Consider the following 25,276-nt stretch of genomic DNA (forward strand, 5'->3'; position numbering starts at 1 on the left):
CATAACATAATGCTCTGCTCTCGTACAGTGAGGACGCTTTTGCTGCTCGCTCTGCCCTATGCTTACATTCCTCAGCTGATATCCATGTTTTATTTTTATTTTTTTCCCCTGAGAAACCACGAATGGATCCTGGATATTTATAAACCCATGGGACTCTATTTCTTCTATAGATAGAAGCTTTTGCCATATTTCAATATATTATTTTTCGATCTATTTGTCGACCTCCAGTGACTGGGTACGTGGCATATAGCCAAAGCTAATTAGCATCAGGATGTACCCGACTGTTTCAACAGAGGAATACCAAAAATTGCTTCAAAGGATTGCAGTGCTGGAAACGGACTTAAACTTTTTAAGAGTGAATGTGGAAGTGAATCAACATTATGGAATTCCACAGTCTCAGAGCAACGGACAAGACCATGACAAGGCTTTCTCATGGAACACTCTCGGGGCAAAGCCAAAGGCTTTGAAGGGGCGAATAACTGGCAGAACTCGGAGCCCTGTGATTACAGATCTGACCGGCTGGCCTGCGCTACCACCCGCGCGTCACCATCAACGATGCCCCCGGACACAGGGTACCGCGTCTTCCACCCCCCTTCAACAGCGGAAAACTGCCAACGGGAGATCTACAAACAAATCTCCCAAAACATCGAGTGCTGAGCGTCAACAGTGGAAAACTACCAAGGGGAGATCTACAAACAAATCTCCCAAAACATCGAGTGCTGAGTGTCCGGTGCGGCTGGGAAATAGATTCAGCCCCATTGCTTCAGGACCCCAGATGCCCGTCTGATGACAGACCAAACAAATCCTCTTCACCCAGCAGGGTAAGAACCAAGAGTAACTCAGAAGGAAAAAGGTTATATGATGAGCCTGAATTTCTGATCATAGGGGATGCCGCTATTAAAGATGTTAAAAGCATGATAAGAAGAAAGGCAAAAGTGTTATGCTTCCCCAAAGACAAAGTCTCTGACATGAATGACAGAATTCTGAATCTTGTCGCTGAACACCCAACGGTGAAAACCCTGATTTTGCACGTTGGCACATGTGATACAGAGGACAAACAGTCAGAAATCCTAAAACAGAATTTCACTGCCTTATTCAGCAAAATCAGCTCACTTGATGTGAAGGTGTGCATCAGCGGCCCAGTACCACCTACAAGAGGCGGCGATGAACGTTTCAGTAGACTGTCTGCACTGAGCAAATGGCTTTCAACTACGTGCACCAACAAATCTGTACATTTTATTGACAATTTCAATTTTTTTTGGGATAGAAGACACCTATTTTCCTCGGATGGGCTTAAATTGAACAAGCTGGGAGCAAATTTTTTTATGTTAAACCTTTTCTACAATGTTCCTATGTCTTCACCAAGCTCTCCCAAGGCCAGAGCACAAGATTCCATAACAACAGATAGTGCTCTGTTATCTGCTACCGCTGCTGAAAAACATGAATGGCTTTGTGTAGACGCTACCACACCATCCCCCACCGCTGCTGAGGGGGAGGGGGGCGCCACACCCCCCCCTACCAAGGATGGTGGAACATCCATAACAAATGAACTCTCTGATAACTCGGAAACAAAAACAAAGGACAGCGCAACTGCTGATAACAGCCTAACTCCACAGAAGGAGATTGCCACGGAGGAGTCGACTGCTGATGACAGCCTGGAGGAGATTGTCGACTCTGCAGCCACGGTCACGCTAGAAGAGGGAGGAGACACAGAGGAGTCTCTCAATGAGGAAGATCAACCAACTCTATCACCTTCCTCCTCCTCATCATCATCTTTTTCCCTGTCCCCAATACCTCTTCTGGAGTTCACCAGTAGCATGAACGACTTGATTAAAGAGGGGACTAGACTCACCCCCCAAATCAAACGCCAGGCCCCACAACCATCAACCGTGCCCTGCCCCCCACCCATCCCCCCTCGACGGTTGACGCTGTTGGCACTAGCAATACAGAGGCGCAAGATCAGGAACGAAGAACGTCAAGAACAGCGCAAGAACAAGAACGTCCTGTCGGCTTCCCTACGTCTAGAGAATACATTTGACTGCTGAGATAGGCAGGGTCCATTATGCATAGCCAAAATCATGTCTGGGCCCAAGGCTATTTCAGTTAGCCTTGTAGAAAACAAGGTTTACAATATTTCCACTGTTATCTCAAATAGAGCCTCCGGGACAAGGAGTGACTTTAAACACTCTGCAAATATAGCAAATTTAACACGCATTCCCTGTAGAGGCAACAGCCAGATAGTTGAATGCCTGAAGCTAAACCTGGCCCTATTTAACATCAGGTCACTTAATGACAAGTCTTCCTCTGTAAATGATATCATCTGTAAAGAGAAACTAGATATTATCTTTCTAACAGAAACTTGGCTTGGATCTGATGGAGCGGTGCCCCTAGCTGCAGCATGCCCACCAAAGTACAGTTTCATTCACTCAGGACGTGAGGGAAAAAGAGGAGGTGGTCTGGCGAATATCTTTTCTGACACTTTAAAATTCAAACCTCTGCCAAACCTCGGCAGTTTTAAATCATTTGAATACCAGGCCACCATATTGGAGAGTCAATCCTCTGTGCTTATGATTAGTATGTATCGACCTCCAAATTGCAGCAAAGCCTTATTTCTAACAGAAATATCAGAACTTTTATCTATCTGTTCCACTAATTATGACAGAACTCTGATTACTGGAGATGCTAATCTACATGTTGACATTGTTTCGGATGTTGTGGCTATGGGTTTCCTACAGTTACTGCACAACTTTGACTTTATTCAACATGTTGTTGGGCCAACACATAAACATGGCCATACCCTGGACTTGGTGATCACTAAAGGTTTGAATATCACTGTTGACAGTATTATTGATAAGTCCGAACTAACAGACCACTATTTATTGTGTTTTAATATGACTGTCTCTGATCTAGGGAAAAACAATACAGAATATACTATAAAAAAACGTTTTTTTATCTCATCTGCAGCAAACGAGTTTCCTCGTCATCTGGCGTGTGTGCAGGTGCCCCCCCTACTTGATGCTCCCTCAGTGAATGATATGGTTCAACATCTTAATCTCAAATTAGAGTCAGCTCTCAACATAGTGGCTCCTATGAAAACTAAAAAGAAACTTAACTCTAGAGTAACACCCTGGATTGACGAGCACATGCGCTCACTCAAGAAAGAATGTCGTAAAGCTGAGCGAATTTGGAGAAAAAACAAACTCACTGTCCACCTAGAGATCTTTAAGAAGTCAACAGTGGCCTATAACAAAGCACTGCGCTTGGCAAGGCAGGCATATTTCTCACGCATTATCAATGACAACAAGCAAAATGCCAGAGTCTTATTCTCTACCATTGAACATCTCTTAAACCCCCCCAGGCTTACAAGGAGTCGCTCCCTGCTTCTAAAGCTAAGTGTGATGAGTTCGCATCCTTTTTTGAAAACCAAATTTTTAGCATTCGAGCTGGTATTATGAATGCTGCTGCTAGCACTGCAAATGCGGCAAATGGTGCATGGTGCAAAAATGTAGATCCCTCCAGAGGAAGCCTAATATCATTCTGCGCAATTAATGAAGAGGAACTCCGTAAAACTATATCACAGATGACATCATCATCTTGCTCACTGGATGTAGTACCTACCCCGTTTCTCAAAGAGGTTTTAGACAGTGTTATTGGAGATATCCTAAGAATTGTAAACAGCTCTCTACTTTCAGGCGTCTTTCCAGACTCACTGAAAACGGCTGTAGTCAGGCCGCTACTCAAGAAACACAACCTTGATCCATTGGTGCTGGGTAATTATAGACCAATCTCAAATCTGCCATTTTTGGGCAAGGTCTTAGAAAAAACTATCTTTCATCAACTGGATGTGTTCCTACAGAACAATAAGGTTCATAACAAATTCCAATCTGGCTTCAGGAAAGGTCATAGTACAGAAACAGCACTTGTAAAAGTAATAAATGATCTTAGGGTGTCCGCTGACGACAAAAATGTATCTGTTCTCCTACTCCTTGACTTAACCGCTGCTTTTGATACGATTGATCACACAATTCTACTACAACGTTTGGAGTACTGGATTGGTTTGTCAGGCACAGCCTTGTCTTGGTTTCACTCTTACCTAACAGGCAGAAGCTATTTTGTCAGTCTAGCTAACTTTGACTCAGACAAACACAACATCTGTTCTGGTATTCCACAGGGCTCAATTCTGGGTCCCTTATTGTTCTCCCTGTATATACTACCGCTGGGAGAACTCATCGCCGATCACGGAGTGAACTTCCATTTCTATGCTGATGATACCCAGCTGTATCTTTCAGTAGCTCCAGACGACCCCTGCGCTCTAGACCCATTGTTGACCTGTCTGTCCAGTATAAAATGCTGGATGAGTGAGAACTTTCTTAAGCTAAATGAGGATAAAACAGAAGTTCTCATAATTGGCTCCAGTGAGCAGAGAGAATCAATAACAAGTAGACTTGGTAACCTGGCTGTAGAAAGTAACACCACAGTAAAGAACCTGGGGGTGATTATCGATTATGAATTGAATTTCAATACACACATGAATCATGTCACCAAGATTGCTTTCTTTCATCTTAGAAATATTGCACGAATTAGAGACTATCTGTCGTTAGACGATGCAAAAACGCTGATCCACGCTTTTGTTTTCTCTCGGCTTGATTACTGCAACGCACTCTACTCTGGCCTGCCAAAGAAAACAACTGACAGATTACAACTTGTTCAAAATGCGGCAGCCAGAATTTTAACTAAAACCAGGATGAGAGAACATATCACTCCAGTTCTAGCTTCACTACACTGGCTCCCGGTTGTTTTTAGGATTGATTTTAAAATTATTTTAATAGTTTATAAAGCTCTAAATGGTCTGGCACCCTCCTACCTCTCTGACTGCCTAGAGAGATATGTTCCAAACCGGGCCCTCAGGTCTTCAAGTGCTGACCTGCTCGAGGTGCCTACAATGACATATAAAAAATACGGTGAAGCAGCATTCTGCTTTTACGGACCGACAGTGTGGAATAAACTCCCATTACACTTAAGACAGGCAGCCTCTGTCGATAGCTTTAAAGCACAGCTCAAGACCTATTACTTCACTCTTGCTTTTAGCTGATTCTTTGGTTGATTTTTAATTCCTCACTGTATTCCCTATTTTAATGTTGTTTTATGCCTTTGCTTTTGTTTTGTGTGAGTGGAAGAGAGAGTCACGGTAGTTAAAAGACAAGAGTCTGATAACTCCATCCGGAGGATTCAGTGAATTATCCTCTGGGGCACGTCGACACGTGGTGGACCCTCCAGGGCAGATCCTTTTGTCTATGTTTAGTCTATATATCTTGTATAACCCCGATATCATTCTCAGGGGTGTACGGTGTGTGGTTTGGATGTGATAAGTTAGCAGATCCCCTGGGCTAGTCCACACGTGGTAAACATGGTGAAAATATATTACTAAGGTGTAATATTACTAAGTGAAAATATATTACTAAGGTGTAATATTGACAATTGTGTGAAGATATATTACTAAGGTACACATGTAATATTGGCAATTGTGTGAAGTGTGGATATTTCTTTAGCTGTGTTGTAGAGGACAGTGGCCACTACATTTAAGTTATATTCATTTGTGTTGTAGTTGTGCATAGATAAGTCTATGCACACTGCATTTTATTCTGAGAACGAGCCTTTGCTTTTATTTTATTTTATTTTATTTTTGTTTGCTTTATTGTTAAATTGGTTCTAACTGTAATTGTATTCTTGCTCTGTAAAGCACTTTGAGCTGCATTTCATGTCATGAAAGGTGCTATACAAATGAAGTTTATTATTATTATTATTATTATTATTATTATTATAACAAACTTATCACACTAACACTACTAACACACTAACATAATACCATAACACACTTATCACACTAACACTACTAACACACTAACATAATACCATAACACACTTATCACACTAACACTACTAACACACTAACATAATACCATAACACACTTATCACACTAACACTACTAACACACTAACATAATACCATAACACACTTATCACACTAACACTACTAACACACTAACACTACTAACACACTAACACTACTAACAACACCATAAATCAGTGTTAACTCTCTCATTGCCAAGCCCCGAGTTATCCCGAGTTTTCTCTGAATACCCTCCCTGCCAGCCCGAGTTTTTACTTTTTACTGTGGTCGCGCTATTCCGTTTATTTTTCATGATCACTTTCGCTTTCTGATTCCTTCAGACTCATTGGGTTCCGGTTTCATGGCGCAGATTCCGTTTCCGGTTCTCATTTTTTTCCCGCGGTCATTTTTGGCCAGAATAGGGAAAGTCACGTTTTTTCACACGGTATAAAAAACGAACGGAGAGGTCTACTTCTATTCTCTTTGGTCTGGGTGACTAACAGTCATCGTAGTCGTGGATCACATCGTAATTTAGCCCGATCAGCGATTGTCGAAAAAGTCACATCCGGTTAATGACCGGATGTGACGTACGATGTTTGGGAGGGGGCGAGCGAGTCAACGAGGCGATCAATGTGTCGATTTGCTGCTCTCTACTGGTAGAACTGTCGTAAATGTTTAAAACCCCAATCAGAGAATTTATTTGAATGAAAAATTACAAAATAAAAAATTTAAAAACACGCAAATCGCTGGCACTGGGGGAGTACTTTATGAAAATACTCTTGGCAGTGAAAGAGTTAATTTTGACAGAATATCTTGGTGTGATTTTAGTCATAGTGTTTTGAACATGTCAAGAGACCTGCTTAAAGAAGCTGCTGAATGTTTTTAGTGAAGCGCTGGGTTTTCAGGATTGCAAATAATTAGATGTTTTCTCATTCCAGGATTTCCTGCAGGAGAGCTTCAGAAGCCCTTCTTCTGGGGTAGAGAGTACCCAAGGTAAGCTTTTACCATAGACTGTATGAAAGAGATGTTCAAAGTCACCTGACCAGACTCTATTACCATAGACTGTATAAAAGAGATGTTCAAAGTCACCTGACCAGACTCTATTACCATAGACTGTATGAAAGAGGTGTTCAAAGTCACATGACCAGACTCTATTACCATAGACTGTATGAAAGAGATGTTCAAAGTCACATGACCAGACTCTATTACCATAGACTGTATGAAAGAGATGTTCAAAGTCACATGACCAGACTCTATTACCATAGACTGTATGAAAGAGATGTTCAAAGTCACATGACCAGACTCTATTACCATAGACTGTATAAAAGAGATGTTCAAAGTCACATGACTAGACTCTATTACCATAGACTGTATGAAAGAGATGTTCAAAGTCACATGACCAGACTCTAATGAAGCCTCTTTTTCAACCATTTCAAATCCGCCATCTTTAATTTATACAAAAAAAAAATCGAATCAATCGCTAAAGTGGGGGGCGGGTGCGCTTGAGTGATGTTTTGTTCTGTTTTGTTGTCTCTTTTTATATTATGTGATGTCTTTTCTGGACCCACGAGTCTGGAATAAAGATTATATATATGTGTTCAGACTTTTCATTACTTACTTTACTTATCCTCTTAGTCCCGGTTGGGGCATAAGGCCACTGAACCCTGTCTCATGGGTTGGGGCATAAGGCCACTGAACCCTGTCTTGTGGGTTGGGGCATAAGGACACTGAACCCTGTCTCATGGGTTGGGGCATAAGGCCACTGAACCCTGTCTTGTGGGTTGGGGCATAAGGACACTGAACCCTGTCTCATGGGTTGGGGCATAAGGACACTGAACCCTGTCTCATGGGTTGGGGCATAAGGCCATTGAACCCTGTCTTGTGGGTTGGGGCATAAGGACACTGAACCCTGTCTCGTGGGTTGGGGCATAAGGACACTGAACCCTGTCTCATGGGTTGGGGCATAAGGCCACTGAACCCTGTCTCATGGGTTGGGGCATAAGGCCACTGAACCCTGTCTTGTGGGTTGGGGCATAAGGACACTGAACCCTGTCTCATGGGTTGGGGCATAAGGACACTGAACCCTGTCTCATGGGTTGGGGCATAAGGACACTGAACCCTGTCTCATGGGTTGGGGCATAAGGACACTGAACCCTGTCTTGTGGGTTGGGGCATAAGGACACTGAACCCTGTCTCATGGGTTGGGGCATAAGGCCACTGAACCCTGTCTTGTGGGTTGGGGCATAAGGACACTGAACCCTGTCTCATGGGTTGGGGCATAAGGACACTGAACCCTGTCTCATGGGTTGGGGCATAAGGACACTGAACCCTGTCTCGTGGGTTGGGGCATAAGGACACTGAACCCTGTCTTATGGGTTGGGGCATAAGGACACTGAACCCTGTCTCATGGGTTGGGGCATAAGGCCACTGAACCCTGTCTCGTGCTTTGGCCTGCGCTTCGTCCCAGGACACACCCATCTGAAAGACTTTTCATTGGTTAGAATAAAAACCCATAGCTAGTGGAGATGGAGCAGGTTTTTCTCTGCAGAACACTTTGATCTCCTGGTGTCTGGAGTCTGGACTCATAAATATGTCCGGTGCTAGTAATGCTGCTGTCAGCATAAAGTACTGTATGTCAGGTTTTACTCTCTTCTAAGACAGGTGTGATGTACTGTAACATCTTTGTGTGTGTGTGTGTGTGTGTGTGTGCGTGTGCGTGCGTGAGTTGCCTGGCGTCGACGCTGTGCTGACATATCGTTCTCTTGGGTGAGAATGAGATACATCCTGCTGCTTTGATGCTGCTGTGTGTCTATTGGCATAACCTTTGTGTGTGTGTGTGTGTGTGTGTGTGTGTGTGTGTGTGTGTGTGTGTGTGTGTGTGTGTGTGTGTGTGTGTGTGTGTGTGTGTGTGTGTGTGTGTGTGTGTGTGTGTGTGTGTGTGTGTGTGTGTGTGTGTGTGTGTGTGCGTGCGTGCGTGCGTGCGTGCGTGCGTGCGTGCGTTCGAACATTGCTGGCCCACAATAGCCTACCTCATGTGTACACATGGAACCAAATGGACCCTTACTGTAACTCTGAGAGTGTACACATGGAACCAAATGGACCCTTACTGTAACTCTGAGAGTGTACACATGGAACCAAATGGACCCTTACAGGTCTGTAACTCTGAGAGTGTACACATGGAACCAAATGGACCCTTACAGGTCTGTAACTCTGAGAGTGTACACATGGAACCACATGGATCCTGCGGGGTACATTTGGTTCCATGTGTACACTCTCAGAGTTAAATTAACCTTGATTTTACAATAGGGGTCCCAGAGATAGAAATGCCATTAAATTGGGGTCCGTAGCCCTAATGCATGTCAAACTGGGGGGTCCTTGAAATGAAATTGGTTGAAAATCACTGCTAGAGCCGTAACAATCTTCTCTGATGGGGGTCCCTGAATGGCATATCTTTTCAAATGGGGGTCCGCGGGCTAATAAGTGTTGATTTGGGGGTCCTTGACATTAAAACGTTTGAGAATCACGGGCCTGACCTGGTGGAGACCCTGTGCTCTGAGGACCACCTTCTCTAGCTTCATCTGAGATGTAGAAGTAAAAGTATTAGTTACTTTACACACATGAGTACATGTACTTAATTACTTTACACCACTGATAGATCCTCAAAGCTAAAAACGACCGTCTGCGTCTTTCATCCTCTTGAAGATGAAACCTTATCATTGAAATGAGACAATGTAAAATCTCATTCTAAATGGATCATTCTATTATTATATATTAGAATAAATGTACCCGATACATTTAACTGCATTATTATTATCAAACATCTCTGTTCATATATATATATATATATATATATATATATATATATATATATATATATATATATATATATATATATATATATATATATATAATATTATTATCAAACATCTGTTCATAATCTTTTCTCTGACAGAAATAATTGTCACTTTTTCTTCTTTTTTTCCCTTAACCCATTGAAACCAGGAAAGCATCATGTGTCATTTTACATTTCTTTGGCAATTCTAAAGCGCGGCTCTGTGCCGCGCTACGAGCTTGTAGATCTGCTATTTATTTTTAAAAATCATGAACATTTATATATTTTTTTAAAGTGAACATTTGTAAATGATGTTGTCCCAGGTACCCCCCCCCAGATACCCCCCCCCCCCCCCAAGAAGCAATGATTTGATTTACAAATGTTGGCTTTAAAAACATACATATTCAAAGATTTGCACAGATCTTCACGATTTTTCAAAAACAGCAGATCTACAAGCTGTGTGCCGCGCTGTGAGCTTGAAGATCTGCTATTTTTGAATAGCCCAAAGAAATCTCAAAATGACACATGATGCGTTCTCCAGTCTTTAATGTGTTAATGGAGTGTGCAGAAAGAACATACAGACTGTTCTGCTCGCTCACACACACACACGCACGCACGCACACACACACGCACACGCACACGCACACACACACGCACTGGCCTCAAAACTCTCTCTCTCTCTCTCTTGTATAAAATATGCAAAGTCAGACGACTTGAAAGGCTGCAAATGAAGAGCTTCAAGAAGTGGGCTGGGCTTAAAAAAACCTGTTTTAATAAGATAGTGAAATGACTGCTAGAATAACAAGTGTGGAGAACCAGCAGGCCGGCATCCGTTTATTTTTATATATATTTTTAAAGGAGGCCAATAAGGATGGTGCTGAATTAACCCGCTGTTCTCATTAACTCATTCACTGCCAGGAATTAATTAATTAATTCATCCCTCTACTGTGTACCCTTTGCCAGCGAAAACGGCGATTTTACTGAACCTTTGAAAAATCATGGAGTATCCTCTGTGAACCCGATCCTCGCGGACAGGGACAGGGGGCTGGTTGCACGCACGGGGGTCCCGTAGCGTCGGGAAGAAAAAGATTGGCCCGCCGCCATCCTCCATTCCAGAGATATGGCCGTTTGAATGCGGCTTGTTTTTTGAAAAACACTTTAAAAACAACAGAAATCCGAAAAACTAATTACTTTTGTAAATCCTTTAAACGTGGAAACAGACGATCATTTTCTTCTTCTGCTCACGTGATATCTGGGTGTATGCTCTTCTTCGGTGGTATTTGGATTATTCACAGGCTGCGGAATTTCCAAGATGGAGGATTTGAATTCGCTGAAACAGTGCATGGCTTCAAAACGGCTATATGGTCGATATGATGTAGAATAAACAATTAAAGGTAGGGTAAGTGATATTTTATTTGTATTTTTTTGGTTTTGGTTAAAAGGTTAAAGTACTATATTGTGATAGTAATCATTGGTACAGAGCGTTTGTTCGGTCACAGGTTTCTCTCCAGCTCTTTAACACATCGACCGCCAGAGGTTAATCTCATAATGTACTCACCAGTGCCAAGGTGTTTTTGTTGTTTTTTAGTTTTTTTCATGTCGCCATAGATCTTGTTAAAATCCTTAAGATTGAGCCGTAAACGGTCTGTTTACATCCGCGACATCTCAACGTATCTCCCAGTGAAAATCACGTGTCAAACGGGGCATCCATGTTGTAGTTAGAGCGGATTACGTTAAACAGTGAAATGCGAGGAGAAAAAACTACAGGAAGAGAATTGAGTTTCAGTTTCGTCTGTAGAATGGGAGCGGACGTGATCGTCAAAACCGGATCCCAAATAATTCCGTTTCCGGTCATCAAACCGGAAACGGAAGTGGATCAAAAAAAATCCGAAAGTGAACCCGGACCGCGCATGCGCGAAAAGACGGGCTATGGTCTCGGCGCTTAACAGTTGGATTTAACGGACCGTAGGACTACGTTCTTGGCGGTTAATGTGTTAATAAACAGAATATAGTACATTTTCAGGTAGGTGACAACATTTGAGCCAATCAGGAGAGAGCACTGAAAATGCATTTTCTGTTTAATAAAGAGCTGGAGAGATATTGGAGACTCCTTATATGGACAGGACACTCTATAGTAACGAGCACTATCAGAACACAGACCCATTTTGCAATTATTTGAATAATTGCAAATCACTTACCCTACCTTTAAATAAAATAAAACAATCTAAAAGGAATTAACAGCCCTATTCTGGAGGGAACGTTCTCCGGAAATAGCCGATCTAAAAGCTCACATCTATTTCTGGTTGAAGAGATTGGGTGTAGAAGGAGAAGAGAGCTACAACTCATGTCCGTTTCACTACGTCTAGAAAAGGGTCTAAGTGGTTCAAATAGAATGAAACGAAAAGCTAAAAGAAAAGCTAGTTTGTTTTCCGTAACATGAATGTTTGATGAGTGTCTGGAGATGTAAACATTAAGCACTTAACTGGTAGAGCAGTGGTTCTCAACCTGTGGGTCAGGACCCGTATAGGGCCGTCCCCACATGATTTTTTTTTTGTCTAAACAAATCATTGAAAACGCTTTGTCTCGCTTCTCCATGTAAACATGCAATACGGTGTTTACCAGTGTTGCCAGATTCTGCGAGAGAAATAAGCAACCAGGTCTATGAAAACAAGCCCAAAGAATTGACTGGGATATTTGAAAATTGCTGATCTACAAGCTCACAACGCGCTGCGATGCACCGCGTTGTCAGCTTGTAGATCTGCTATTTTCAAAAAAGAAAAACAGACATTTTGAGAAGATAAAAAGAGGTCAAATACACAAAAACCACTGGTTTAAACAACATTAGGAATCAAGCCCAAAGTCACGTATAATAAGCGGACATGGCAACCAAACAAACAGCTGTGATAGGAAGTAGAACGTCAGCGCGTCACCTGGCATGCACACTGCAGCGCCACCTAGTCACCTGGCATGCACACTGCAGCGCCACCTAGTCACCTGGCATGCACACTGCAGCGTCTCCGTCTAAACGCAGAATAAAAAGTGAGAACGAAACGGCTCTTTGACGTTTTCTCTAGAGAAAAGTTGTTTAGACGTTTAGACTCTAAACGTGGCCTTAGTTGAATGCCCCAACTCCTACAATTCCAAGTGCTTGTCAGGGGGGGGGGGGGTCCGAAGCCAAATACATATACATGTGGGGGTCCTTGATATTCAAACTGCATCAGAGATCTGGACTGTCTGCGCAAAATATTTACGGCAAAAAGTAGCCGACCTACAAGCTTGCAACGTTGTGTGAGTTTGTAGATCGTTTTTGCCGAATGCCCCCCCCCCCCACCCCCCAGGCAGGCATTCTGGGGTTAAAGTGTTCACGGTGTTTTAGGCTCCAGCGTGTTGTACAACACATTGACAATTAACAGATCTCACAACCCTCCAGGTCTCTGAGCTACGGAGCCATCGGGGTGATCGTCGGACACGAGTTAACGCACGGCTTTGATAATAACGGTGAGTCACCGAGGATGTGGAGCATGAATTATAGATCATGTTTAATCATTTATATTACTACATTTATAACATCCTCCTGTGTGTGTGTGTGTGTGTGTGTGTGTGTGTGTGTGTGTGTGTGTGTGTGTGTGTGTGTGTGTGTGTGTGTGTCTGTGTCTGTGTCTGTGTGTGTGTGTGTGTCTGTGTGTCTGTGTGTGTGTGTGTGTGTGTGTGTGCAATATTTTTACGACATGTTTACTATTAGAAAAAGATGAATGTTTGGGTTGGATCAGGATGAGACATTTAGAGGATACTGTAGGTTTAGGGGTTGGAATTAGACCTAAAACAGGTTGAGCGCCAGTGTCATGCACTGAGAAAGATCTACAAGCTCACAACGCATTGCAGCGCAACGCGTTGTGAGCTTGTAGATTTGCCATTTTTCGGCTCTAGACTTAAAAATGGCGAAAAATGTCATTCATAAAATTGTGTGCTACTGTATGTCTTTGTGTGCATTCGTCTAGTTTGTATTTGTTGACGGGAAATTGTCAACATATTTAGTCATAGTTTCATCATATCTTAGTTTTTATTATGTTTTTGTTTCCGTCAGTGAAAAAAGGTCGACCAACATTTTTGGTTTTAGTCTATGAAATAAACACTGACCTACAGGTACTGTGTATTATCAGGGTATTGTGTATTAGTCAGGGTATTGTGTAGGGTATTGGATAGGGTATTGTGGTCCAATCAGAGTCTGTTCAGGATAACACTGGGCCCTTGTTTCCATTGTGGTCCTATTTATTCAATGCATGTTTTAAACAGGGCGTAAGTACGACAAAGACGGGAACCTGGACCAGTGGTGGAGCAACGCTTCCATCACAGCTTTCAACGACAAGACCCAGTGTATGGTGGAGCAGTACAATGGATACCGCTGGGAGGAGGCGGGGCTTAATGTAAGTACCACTGGGAAGGGGGCGGGGCTTAATGTAAGTACCACTGGGAAGGGGGCGGGGCTTAACGTAAGTACAATGGATACCGCTGGGAAGAGGCGGGGCTTAATGTAAGTACAATGGATACCGCTGGGAGGAGGCGGGGCTTAATGTAAGTACAATGGATATCGCTGGGAGGAGGCGGGGCTTAATGTAAGTACAATGGATACCGCTGGGAGGAGGCGGGGCTTAATGTAAGTACAATGGATACCGCTGGGAGGAGGCGGGGCTTAATGTAAGTACCACTGAGAAGGGGGCGGGGCTTAATGTAAGTACAATGGATACCGCTGGGAGGAGGCGGGGCTTAATGTAAGTACCACTGAGAAGGGGGCGGGGCTTAGTGTAAGTGTATACCCACACACGGCGTAGTGTCATAGCTGGGGGCAGAGTCGAGGTTGGGGGAAAACACAGATTTATACTGCTGGTGTAGACATTGGGGTGTGGGTCTGGTGTAGAGTGGGGTGTGGGTCTGGTGTAGAGTGGGGTGTGGGGGGTTTCAAACTCAGATGCTGTAAAGGTACTCATTTAAAAAGCAGGCGTCATGGCTCTGGGAGGAACATAAAGCAAAAATGACCAAGCTCACAGTCACAACACGTCGTGTTCCGACGCGCTGTGAGCTCATAGCAATCCATTCATAATCGTCTCATATATCTTAATAAGTCAACTTTCCGAGGGCGAGTGAACGATTGCGTTCCAGATGTCCTTCTGATGGATTTTTCTTGGCTGTCAATGTTTCCATCGTCCATAAAGTCGCTCTGAAAGTGATCCAACCGATCGTGCACGATATAACTTAATGTAAATTGTTACATTGTTTACATTGTTACATTGTTTCCATGTGTTGAAGGTTCGAGGAAAGAGGACGTTGGCAGAGAACATTGCAGACAACGGTGGAATAAGACAAGCTTACAGGGTATGACCGTGTTCTGTTCCTCTGACTGCACCTCCTAGTGGTCTTACAGGGTATGACCGTGTTCTGTTCCTCTGACTGCACCTCCTAGTGGTCTTACAGGGTATGACCGTGTTCTGTTCCTCTGACTGCACCTCCTAGTGGTCTTACAGGGTATGACCGTGATGTGTATGTGTGTGTGTGTGTGTGTGTGTGTGTGTGTGTGTGTGTGTGTGTGTGTGTGTGTGTGTGTGTGTGTGTGTGTGTGTGTGTGTGTGTGTGTGTGTGTGTGTGTGTGTGTGTGTGTGTGTGTGTGTGTGTGTGTAGGCCTACAGACGCTGGGTGGAGGAGAAGAGGGGAGGGGTGGAGGAGCCTCTACTTCCTGGACTAGGATTCAACAACAACCAGCTGTTCTTCCTCAGCTACGCCCACGTAAGGACACACACACACACACACACACACACACACACACACACACACACACACACACACACACACACACACACACACACACACACAGTTAAACTGTGATACACACACTGTGTGTGTGGTGTGTGCAGGTCAGGTGTAACTCCTACAGACCAGAAGCAGCCAGGGACCAGATCCAGAGTGGAGCCCACAGTCCACCCAAGTACAGGTGAGCACACACACACACACACACACACACACACACGCACACACACGCACACACGCACCACACACACACACACACACACACACACACGCACACACACGCACACACGCACACACACACACACACGCACACACACGCACACACGCACACACACACACACACACACACACACGCATACGTGTGTTGTTGCTTAATGTAAATCCCCCGGTAAACGGTTAACGATGAAAGACTCACATATTTTGATGTCTTAACTCATTGAGTGCCAGAATTATGTCTGTCTATGTGGTCCCAGTGCCAGAGATTTTTCAATTTATCTTAGATTGTCAAGTAGTCACAGAATGTTTATCTCCAGTATAATCCATCCCCTGATGGGTGCTAATCACTGAGGGTTGCACTGTGTGGTTTCACAAATGTCAACAAGGTCATCGCGACTTTTTTGACATTAACACATTTACCGCCGGGCCCGTAGTTCTACGGGCCGTTAAATCCAACGGTTAAGCGCCAATCCCGTAGCCTACGGGCTGTGGTGCTTTTTCCTTTTTTTCGAAATTTTTTTTTTTTTTAATTTTCTAGGGGGACCATTTTCAGTGTAACACCACCCGATCGGACCGGAAGTGCGATCACGTTTTTTGTTTCCCGTCTGTCTCCATTCTAAGTCGTACACATAAACCCCTGTAAAAGCTGTACAGGACATGTAGTTTTTCATCCTCGCATTTCCCATGTTAACTTAAACGATCAGAACTCAAACATGGCGGCTCCGTTTGACACGCGGTCTCGACGAGTAGACACCAGGACATGTGCCCGTTGTTTACAAACATTGGATCGGGCAATCTAAAGGATTTTAACGGGGCCTATGGCGACCTGAAAAAAACAAAAAACAACAATAAAACCTTGGCACTGGTGAGTACATTATGAGATTAGCCCTTGGCGGTGGATGTGTTAATTGTCTGATGTTGAAAACAGCCTGTCTGATAGCATGTCTGATAGCATGTCTGATAGCATGTCTGATAGCATGTCGAATAGCCTGTCTGATAGCATGTCTGATAGCCTGTCTGATAGCATGTCTGATAGCATGTCTGATAGCATGTCTGATAGCATGTCTGATAGCATGTCGAATAGCCTGTCTGATAGCATGTCTGATAGCATGTCTGATAGCATGTCTGATAGCATGTCTGATAGCATGTCGAATAGCCTGTCTGATAGCATGTCTGATAGCATGTCTGATAGCATATCTGGGCCAAAAATAAATAGTAAAAAAAAAGTGCTTAGGAGCCGAGATCCAGCCTTTTTCTGTTTCAGATAATGATTCTTGGGCTCTGATTTTTTTTTTCAAATTTTTGCGGTAAAACACGTGAAACACGTCAATGGCACTCAATGAGTTAACACATTGACTGCCATGGACGTAATATTACGTCATCATGGTGGTGTTTTCAGTGATTACACTAGAGGGCGCTCTTGCCAACCTATGAATGATGCCCTGACTTCCAGAGAAGAATACACCCGGAAATGACGTCATCTAAAATATGTTCACGTCCGCTACAACGTTATCAGATTTATAAAAACACTTTTATCTCCATAACTACAGAACAGACGAGCTCTGTTACAATGTTGTTTTTCTGGTGGAAAGAAGAGAGATATGGTTTGTTTACATCTGCGTTGATGTTGTTTTTGTTCAGTGGATCAAAAAGACTCACAATAAGGTCAAAGCGCTGGCAGTGGCGGATGAATTAATTAATTAATACCTGCCAGTGTTGGTGTTAATATTAGGGTTGATACCGCATTCTGTACTTTTAGTCACACTGACCGATTAATATCGGTACTACCAAGTGCCGGTTCAATTAAAAACAAACGGTACTCTTTCGGTACTCTTGAACGCATCTTGAAAGAAAGCGAGCGAGCGGACACTGGTCAACGAGGCAACCTGAACGCACCATCACACTTCATCACACTTCAACCTGAACGCACCATCACACTTCATCACACTTCAACCTGAACGCACCATCACACTTCATCACACTTGAACCTGAACGCACCATCATCACACTTCATCACACTTCAACCTGAACGCACCATCACACTTCATCACACTTCAACCTGAACGCACCATCACACTTCATCACACTTCAACCTGAACGCACCATCACACTTCATCACACTTCAACCTGAACGCACCATCACACTTCATCACACTTCAACCTGAACGCACCATCACACTTCATCACACTTCAACCTGAACGCACCATCACACTTCATCACACTTCAACCTGAACGCACCATCACACTTCATCACACTTCAACCTGAACGCACCATCACACTTCAACACACTTCAACCTGAACGCACCATCACACTTCAACACACTTCACTGATAGGGAAAGAGAACAAACATGCATGGCTGGCCGAAAGCGATCTGAAGTGTAGTTTACACTTTACCCAGATAGACTGGGCTGGGCAACGAGGGCAGCTGCCCCGCCCTGTTGAGCCCCTCGCCCCGCCCTGTCGAGCCCCTCGCCCCGCCCAATTGAGCCCCTCGCCCCGCCCTGTCGAGCCCCTCGCCCTGCCCAATTGAGCCCCTCGCCCCGCCCTGTTGAGCCCCTCGCCCCACCCTGTTGAGCCCCTCGACCGCGATGACTTTTAGTTTTTTTTCTGGCGGAAGGTCAGTGAAACCCTCCTCCATTACCATCAGAGGATCCATCATAGTAAACATAGATATTCTGTGACGACTTGAAAAGGTAAGAAAATCAAAAAATCTCTGGCACTGGCTGATTCATTTATGTATTTATTATGGCAGTGAAAGAGTTAACTAAAGATGACTTGGGGGGGGGGGGGGGGATGGACAATTCACACCCTCAACACCTCAGTAGGAAACACACACACACACACACACACACACACACACACACACACACACACACACACACACACACACACACACACCAAAACTAGTTCTGTCTCCTAGTATCTGAGAGAGATTTAACTATATTAAAGGTCCAGCCCTGTTGCCTCATGCTGTGTGTTAGTCTATAATCCATGGAGGAGGACGTGAGCTTTTGGTTTCACTCCTTTGAACGTTATTTGAGTCGTTAACTTTGTTTGCTGTTAATCGCAATTTTGAAATGACTCAATGTGTGCAGGACGACATGTTGGCATCTGTCTGCTGTAATGCTGTCTAACACACTGTTCTTCTTTCTATCTGCTGTAATGCTGTCTAACACACTGTTCTTCTTTCTATCTGCTGTAATGCTGTCTAACATACTGTTCTTCTTTCTGTCTGCTGTAATGCTGTCTAACATACTGTTCTTCTTTCTGTCTGCTGTAATGCTGTCTAACATACTGTTCTTCTTTCTGTCTGCTGTAATGCTGTCTAACATACTGTTCTTCTTTCTATCTGCTGTAATGCTGTCTAACATACTGTTCTTCTTTCTATCTGCTGTAATGCTGTCTAACACACTGTTCTTCTTTCTATCTGCTGTAATGCTGTCTAACATACTGTTCTTCTTTCTGTCTGCTGTAATGTCTAACATACTGTTCTTCTTTCTGTCTGTTGTAATGCTGTCTAACACACTGTTCTTCTTTCTATCTGCTGTAATGCTGTCTAACATACTGTTCTTCTTTCTGTCTGCTGTAATGCTGTCTAACATACTGTTCTTCTTTCTGTCTGCTGTAATGCTGTCTAACATACTGTTCTTCTTTCTGTCTGCTGTAATGCTGTCTAACATACTGTTCTTCTTTCTCTCTGCTGTAATGCTGTCTAACATACTGTTCTTCTTTCTGTCTGCTGTAATGCTGTCTAACATACTGTTCTTCTTTCTGTCTGCTGTAATGCTGTCTAACATACTGTTCTTCTTTCTGTCTGTTGTAATGCTGTCTAACATACTGTTCTTCTTTCTATCTGCTGTAATGCTGTCTAACATACTGTTCTTCTTTCTGTCTGCTGTAATGCTGTCTAACATACTGTTCTTCTTTCTATCTGCTGTAATGCTGTCTAACATACTGTTCTTCTTTCTCTCTGCTGTAATGCTGTCTAACATACTGTTCTTCTTTCTGTCTGCTGTAATGCTGTCTAACACACTGTTCTTCTTTCTATCTGCTGTAATGCTGTCTAACATACTGTTCTTCTTTCTGTCTGCTGTAATGCTGTCTAACATACTGTTCTTCTTTCTATCTGCTGTAATGCTGTCTAACATACTGTTCTTCTTTCTGTCTGCTGTAATGCTGTCTAACATACTGTTCTTCTTTCTATCTGCTGTAATGCTGTCTAACATACTGTTCTTCTTTCTGTCTGCTGTAATGCTGTCTAACATACTGTTCTTCTTTCTCTCTGCTGTAATGCTGTCTAACATACTGTTCTTCTTTCTGTCTGCTGTAATGCTGTCTAACATACTGTTCTTCTTTCTGTCTGCTGTAATGCTGTCTAACATACTGTTCTTCTTTCTATCTGCTGTAATGCTGTCTAACATACTGTTCTTCTTTCTGTCTGCTGTAATGCTGTCTAACATACTGTTCTTCTTTCTATCTGCTGTAATGCTGTCTAACATACTGTTCTTCTTTCTATCTGCTGTAATGCTGTCTAACATACTGTTCTTCTTTCTATCTGCTGTAATGCTGTCTAACATACTGTTCTTCTTTCTATCTGCTGTAATGCTGTCTAACATTCTGTTCTTCTTTCTGTCTGCTGTAATGCTGTCTAACATACTGTTCTTCTTTCTGTCTGCTGTAATGCTGTCTAACATACTGTTCTTCTTTCTATCTGCTGTAATGCTGTCTAACATACTGTTCTTCTTTCTGTCTGCTGTAATGCTGTCTAACATTCTGTTCTTCTTTCTGTCTGCTGTAATGCTGTCTAACATACTGTTCTTCTTTCTGTCTGCTGTAATGCTGTCTAACATTCTGTTCTTCTTTCTGTCTGCTGTAATGCTGTCTAACATACTGTTCTTCTTTCTGTCTGCTGTAATGCTGTCTAACATACTGTTCTTCTTTCTATCTGCTGTAATGCTGTCTAACATACTGTTCTTCTTTCTGTCTGCTGTAATGCTGTCTAACACACTGTTCTTCTTTCTGTCTGCTGTAATGCTGTCTAACATACTGTTCTTCTTTCTATCTGCTGTAATGCTGTCTAACATACTGTTCTTCTTTGATAATGAATCATGTGTATCTGCATTAGCCTGAACCTGTTGTGATCGTCTTTGTAATGAAAACCATACATTGATAGTAGTTGCATATTGTAGCCTATAACTTCATTCACCTTTATTTTTCTTGTATTACGGAGCATTAGCTATGTCTCAACAGACGTCGGCCCGTGTTGAACTGAACATGTTATTACATGTGTGTGTAAAATCCTACCAAACATTAAAAAGTACAGAAATAATAGGTACCGACTTTGCTACCGTATCGAGTTCCAGTTATCGAGTACCGTACTGTACCGTATCGGTTCAAAGGTCAACGTCCCTAATTAATAAATGATGCCTTGACTTCGACTCTCTTCAGTATTCATTGCAGAAATAAATGACGCACACACACACACACACACACACACACACACACACACACACACAACCACACCACACACACACACACACACACACACACACACACACACACCCCCACACACACACAGACGGACACCCATGACCAGTGACCCTCTTACTGTCGCCCCTCCAGAGTCGTCGGGGCGATGAGTAATTATGAAGAGTTCCGCAAAGCGTTCGACTGTCCCGCTTCCTCGCTTATGAACAGAGGAGACAAGTCCTGTCGGGTCTGTAGACCCCCCCCCCCCCTCCCCCCCCATGGACCCCCCATCCTGACCACACAGCTGTCAGGACCCCCATCCTGACCACACAGCTGTCAGGACCCCCATCCTGACCACACAGCTGTCAGGACCCCCATCCTGACCACACAGCTGTCAGGACCCCCTCCCATCCAGCGCCCAGCTCTGACAGCCCACTGCCATCATGGAGGGATAGAGTCTGTACTGTATTTAGTTTCCTTAACGCTGTGGGACTTTCCAGCTTTGCACCACACAGCTGCACAGCCTCTCGTCTGCAGTGACATGGAAAGTCCCATAGCGTTAAGGAGAACTCCTTCTAACGCTATGGACCAGAGCTATACTGTATTATGTTACGGTAACTGTGTGTTGTGTGTGTGTGTGTGTGTGTGTGTGTGTGTGTGTGTGTGTGTGTGTGTGGGGGGGGGGGGGGGTGGGGGGGGGTGCAATGACTTGTGAGTGAACAACATAACGTTGTTGTCAGGCAGACATCTCATATCTTATCTCCCGGCCTGTAAGGCTACTAGCCTTCAAAAACTGCCTTTGGTGATAAACCCGCCCCATATTTGCATACTGTGCCCTGATTGGTGCCCCACAACTTCGGAGGCGGGGAAATCCAATCACAACCGAATTTATGTTTAGCGGGGCCAGACCAGATAGGCAGAGGGCTTTGATTTGATTCTAGGAAAGTAACAGTTTTGGACATATGAGGTTCCTACCTATTTTTTATATTATGTTAATTGTGAGAAGAGCTGATAAATGAACGTTAGTCTTCATCACATGACTGTAATCATCTGTAATGTTAGTCTTCCTCACATGACTGTAATCATCTGTAACGTTAGTCTTCATCACATGACTGTAATCATCTGTAACGTTAGTCTTCCTCACATGACTGTAATCATCTGTAACGTTAGTCTTCCTCACATGACTGTAATCATCTGTAACGTTAGTCTTCATCACATGACTGTAATCATCTGTAACGTTAGTCTTCCTCACATGACTGTAATCATCTGTAACGTTGCCGTAAATGTGGAACACAAACGATGTGATAAACTGGAGATCTTCTCACCAGAAGAACATATAGTGTTGTAGCCTATAGCAGTTCTCAAAAGCTTTTTCATATCAAGGACCCACACATGTCAGGTGACAAGAAGGGTCGGTTGGCTCTCATGCATCGAAGGAGGCATGAGCTCGGCCCTGGGCTCCCTAGGCTGGTGGGGGGGAGTGTAGTGCCCAGGATCACTTAGAAAATTGGCACCGGGTGAAAAAAAGGGTTACAAAATCGAGGGATAAAAATTATAAACATTTAAAAAAAAGCACCCCCCTACATATCAAGGACCCCCACATTGATGTATTCCCATGGCCACAGATCCCCTCCCTGAAAGGATGTTGTACAATAGGGACATTTTTATGTTAGTTAAAATGTTTAAAAACTAAATTCTTATCTTTTATTCTTTTTCATGATTTATTGAATTGTTCTGGGATGCGTTGTGAGCTGGTAAGATTGTGTTATTGTCAAACAGCTGGTGTTTAAAGTCAGGTGACAGTGGGTTTAATTGAGTTAGATGCCATATTATCATATTCATATATTCATCTATAATATTGCTAAGGCGGGGGGGGGGGGGGGGGGCTTGGTGGTGGTGAAGCACCGGCCTAGTAGGGTTACAGTAACTGTGGACCTTACGTTGTTATAAAGCCTTTCTTATTATGATCATATTCTGTAGCACAGAAACTGGAGACATTATTACTGGAATATTGTTCTATGTAACGTTGTAATGTGAGGTAACTGTCAACATTACTGGTTAACTACGCATCGTTCAAATATGATTATTTTGGGGGTCCCCAGTTCAAATATGATTATTTTGGGGGTCCCAGTTGAAATATGATTATTTTGGGGGGGGTCTTGAGAACCGCTGTTAGACTACATTATGATCTATACAGCTTTGGCAGGGAGGACCCCCACCTTATAGACCAAGACACTGAAGGGTTCATATGTAACATTAAGGGCCCTGTCTACCTTACTCCTCATGTCTTACCTTACTCCTCATGTCTTACCTTACTCCTCATGTCTTACCTTACTCCTCATGTCTTACCTTACTCCTCATGTCTTACCTTACTCCTCATGTCTTACCTTACTCCTCATGTCAAAACGTTTTAGCCATTTTTTACTAAAAAAAAATCAAATAGCTGATCTAAGTCTGATGTAATTTACACATCCTACCTGGGTCGCGTTTTATTCCCCATTCTGAATTCCCATAGATGTGTTTAATATCGCGTCAAATAAGAACTGTGTTCCAAAAATAAACAAATGATCCCTGGCGGTTTGACTCTTATGGATATGAAGCATCAACTGACGGTGAGAAAACGATAATGTTACATTTTCTCCAGAAACAGACTGTATCAAATATGAGTGACTGACTATCATAAACGATACAGAACCTCCTCCCTGACAATATCGCAGAGACAGTTTGTTTATTTTTGGACCACAATTCTTATATGAGACGATTCTAAGATGACCCAATGTTATTCTCCATAGAGACATGACTTTACGACCCAGGGGATGAATGAGTGACGTCAGGACTTCTGTACTCTATAGTTTAGACATGGGGGTAAGAGACAAGATAGTGCCCTAAGTCTTTAAAAAAATAAATGTTGGTGAAACATATATCAGTGGGGTGACATACTTTCACTTGCTATATAACTCAATGTATTGTTTGTATTGTTGTTTTCTCAGAGTGGGTCCTTGACCTAAAGTACTTGTATGTCAACCACGTGAGGTTGAATAATGCTGTAACATATTGAAATAATGAATTGTATTGAGATAACTGTGGCAAAATGTCTATGTATGCGTGTATATATTTGTCAACTCATTAAAAAATATATATTGTAAAATAAATATAAAATATTTGAAAGGACAATACTGGACGAGTATGGTATGTTTATCTATAGTTTTACTTAACGTTAACTGTATGTTTATCTATAGTTTTACTTAACGTTAACTGTGTGTTTATCTATAGTTTTACTTAACGTTAACTGTATGTTTATCTATAGTTTTACTTAACGTTAACTGTATGTTTATCTATAGTTTTGTGTGTTTTGTCCATGCAGTACCAAAAGTAGAAAGTACTCATTATGCAGAATGTCCCATTACAAGTTTTCAAATAATATACAAATCTTTTGAAAATAGCAGATCTACAAGCTCTATAGATCTGCTATTTTCAAATGGCTGAAATATATATAGATATAAATATATACAAGTGTTTAATTTATTTTTGTAATAATAATCAAAATCTACAAAGTAACTAGTAACTAAAGTTTTCAAATACTTGTAATGGAGTAAAAGTACAATATTTTCCTCTGAGATGTGGTGAAGTAGAAGTACTCCAGTAGAAGTAATTTTCAGTTAAAATACTGAAAATTGGAAATACTTCAGTGAAGTAAGAAATACCTCAACATTGTACTTAAGTACAGTGCATGAGTACATGTACTTAATTACTGTTTACACGTATAGTAATACAAGTACACACGCACACACGCACACACACACACACACACACACACACACACACACACACACCACACACGCACGCACACACACACACACACACACACACACACGCGCACACACACACACACACGCACGCGCGCGCGCGCGCGCGCACACACACACACACACACACACCTTTTGTCAAAGCAGAACTTCTCATTCAAACTCATGACAACACATTCATTCATTATAATGTCTACAGTTCCCATGGCAACGTACACAGAGTCCTGCTGCGGCGCATAGGTGCACGTGTTCATTCATGGA

At 42.8% G+C, this 25,276-nt stretch overlaps 1 protein-coding gene across 1 annotated transcript in view; it reads left to right on the forward strand.

Moving 5' to 3' along the window:
- phex (phosphate regulating endopeptidase homolog, X-linked) overlaps positions 1–21,829 on the forward strand; it is a gene marked incomplete at its 5' end in the record, with an annotated part of 36,384 nt that extends 14,555 nt beyond the window's left edge. The window contains 7 exons of the mRNA XM_080418002.1: positions 6,829–6,883; positions 13,153–13,220; positions 14,016–14,146; positions 15,027–15,092; positions 15,396–15,500; positions 15,629–15,705; positions 21,363–21,829. Of these exons, the coding sequence (XP_080274128.1) occupies positions 6,829–6,883; positions 13,153–13,220; positions 14,016–14,146; positions 15,027–15,092; positions 15,396–15,500; positions 15,629–15,705; positions 21,363–21,534 (674 nt within the window). The 3' untranslated portion in view covers positions 21,535–21,829. The remainder of the gene's footprint in view (positions 1–6,828; positions 6,884–13,152; positions 13,221–14,015; positions 14,147–15,026; positions 15,093–15,395; positions 15,501–15,628; positions 15,706–21,362) is intronic.
- Between the last annotated feature and the right edge of the window lie 3,447 nt (positions 21,830–25,276).

The sequence above is a fragment of the Gymnoscopelus braueri genome, assembly GCF_963280865.1.
Source record: "Gymnoscopelus braueri genome assembly, chromosome: 21".
NCBI lineage: Eukaryota > Metazoa > Chordata > Actinopteri > Myctophiformes > Myctophidae > Gymnoscopelus > Gymnoscopelus braueri.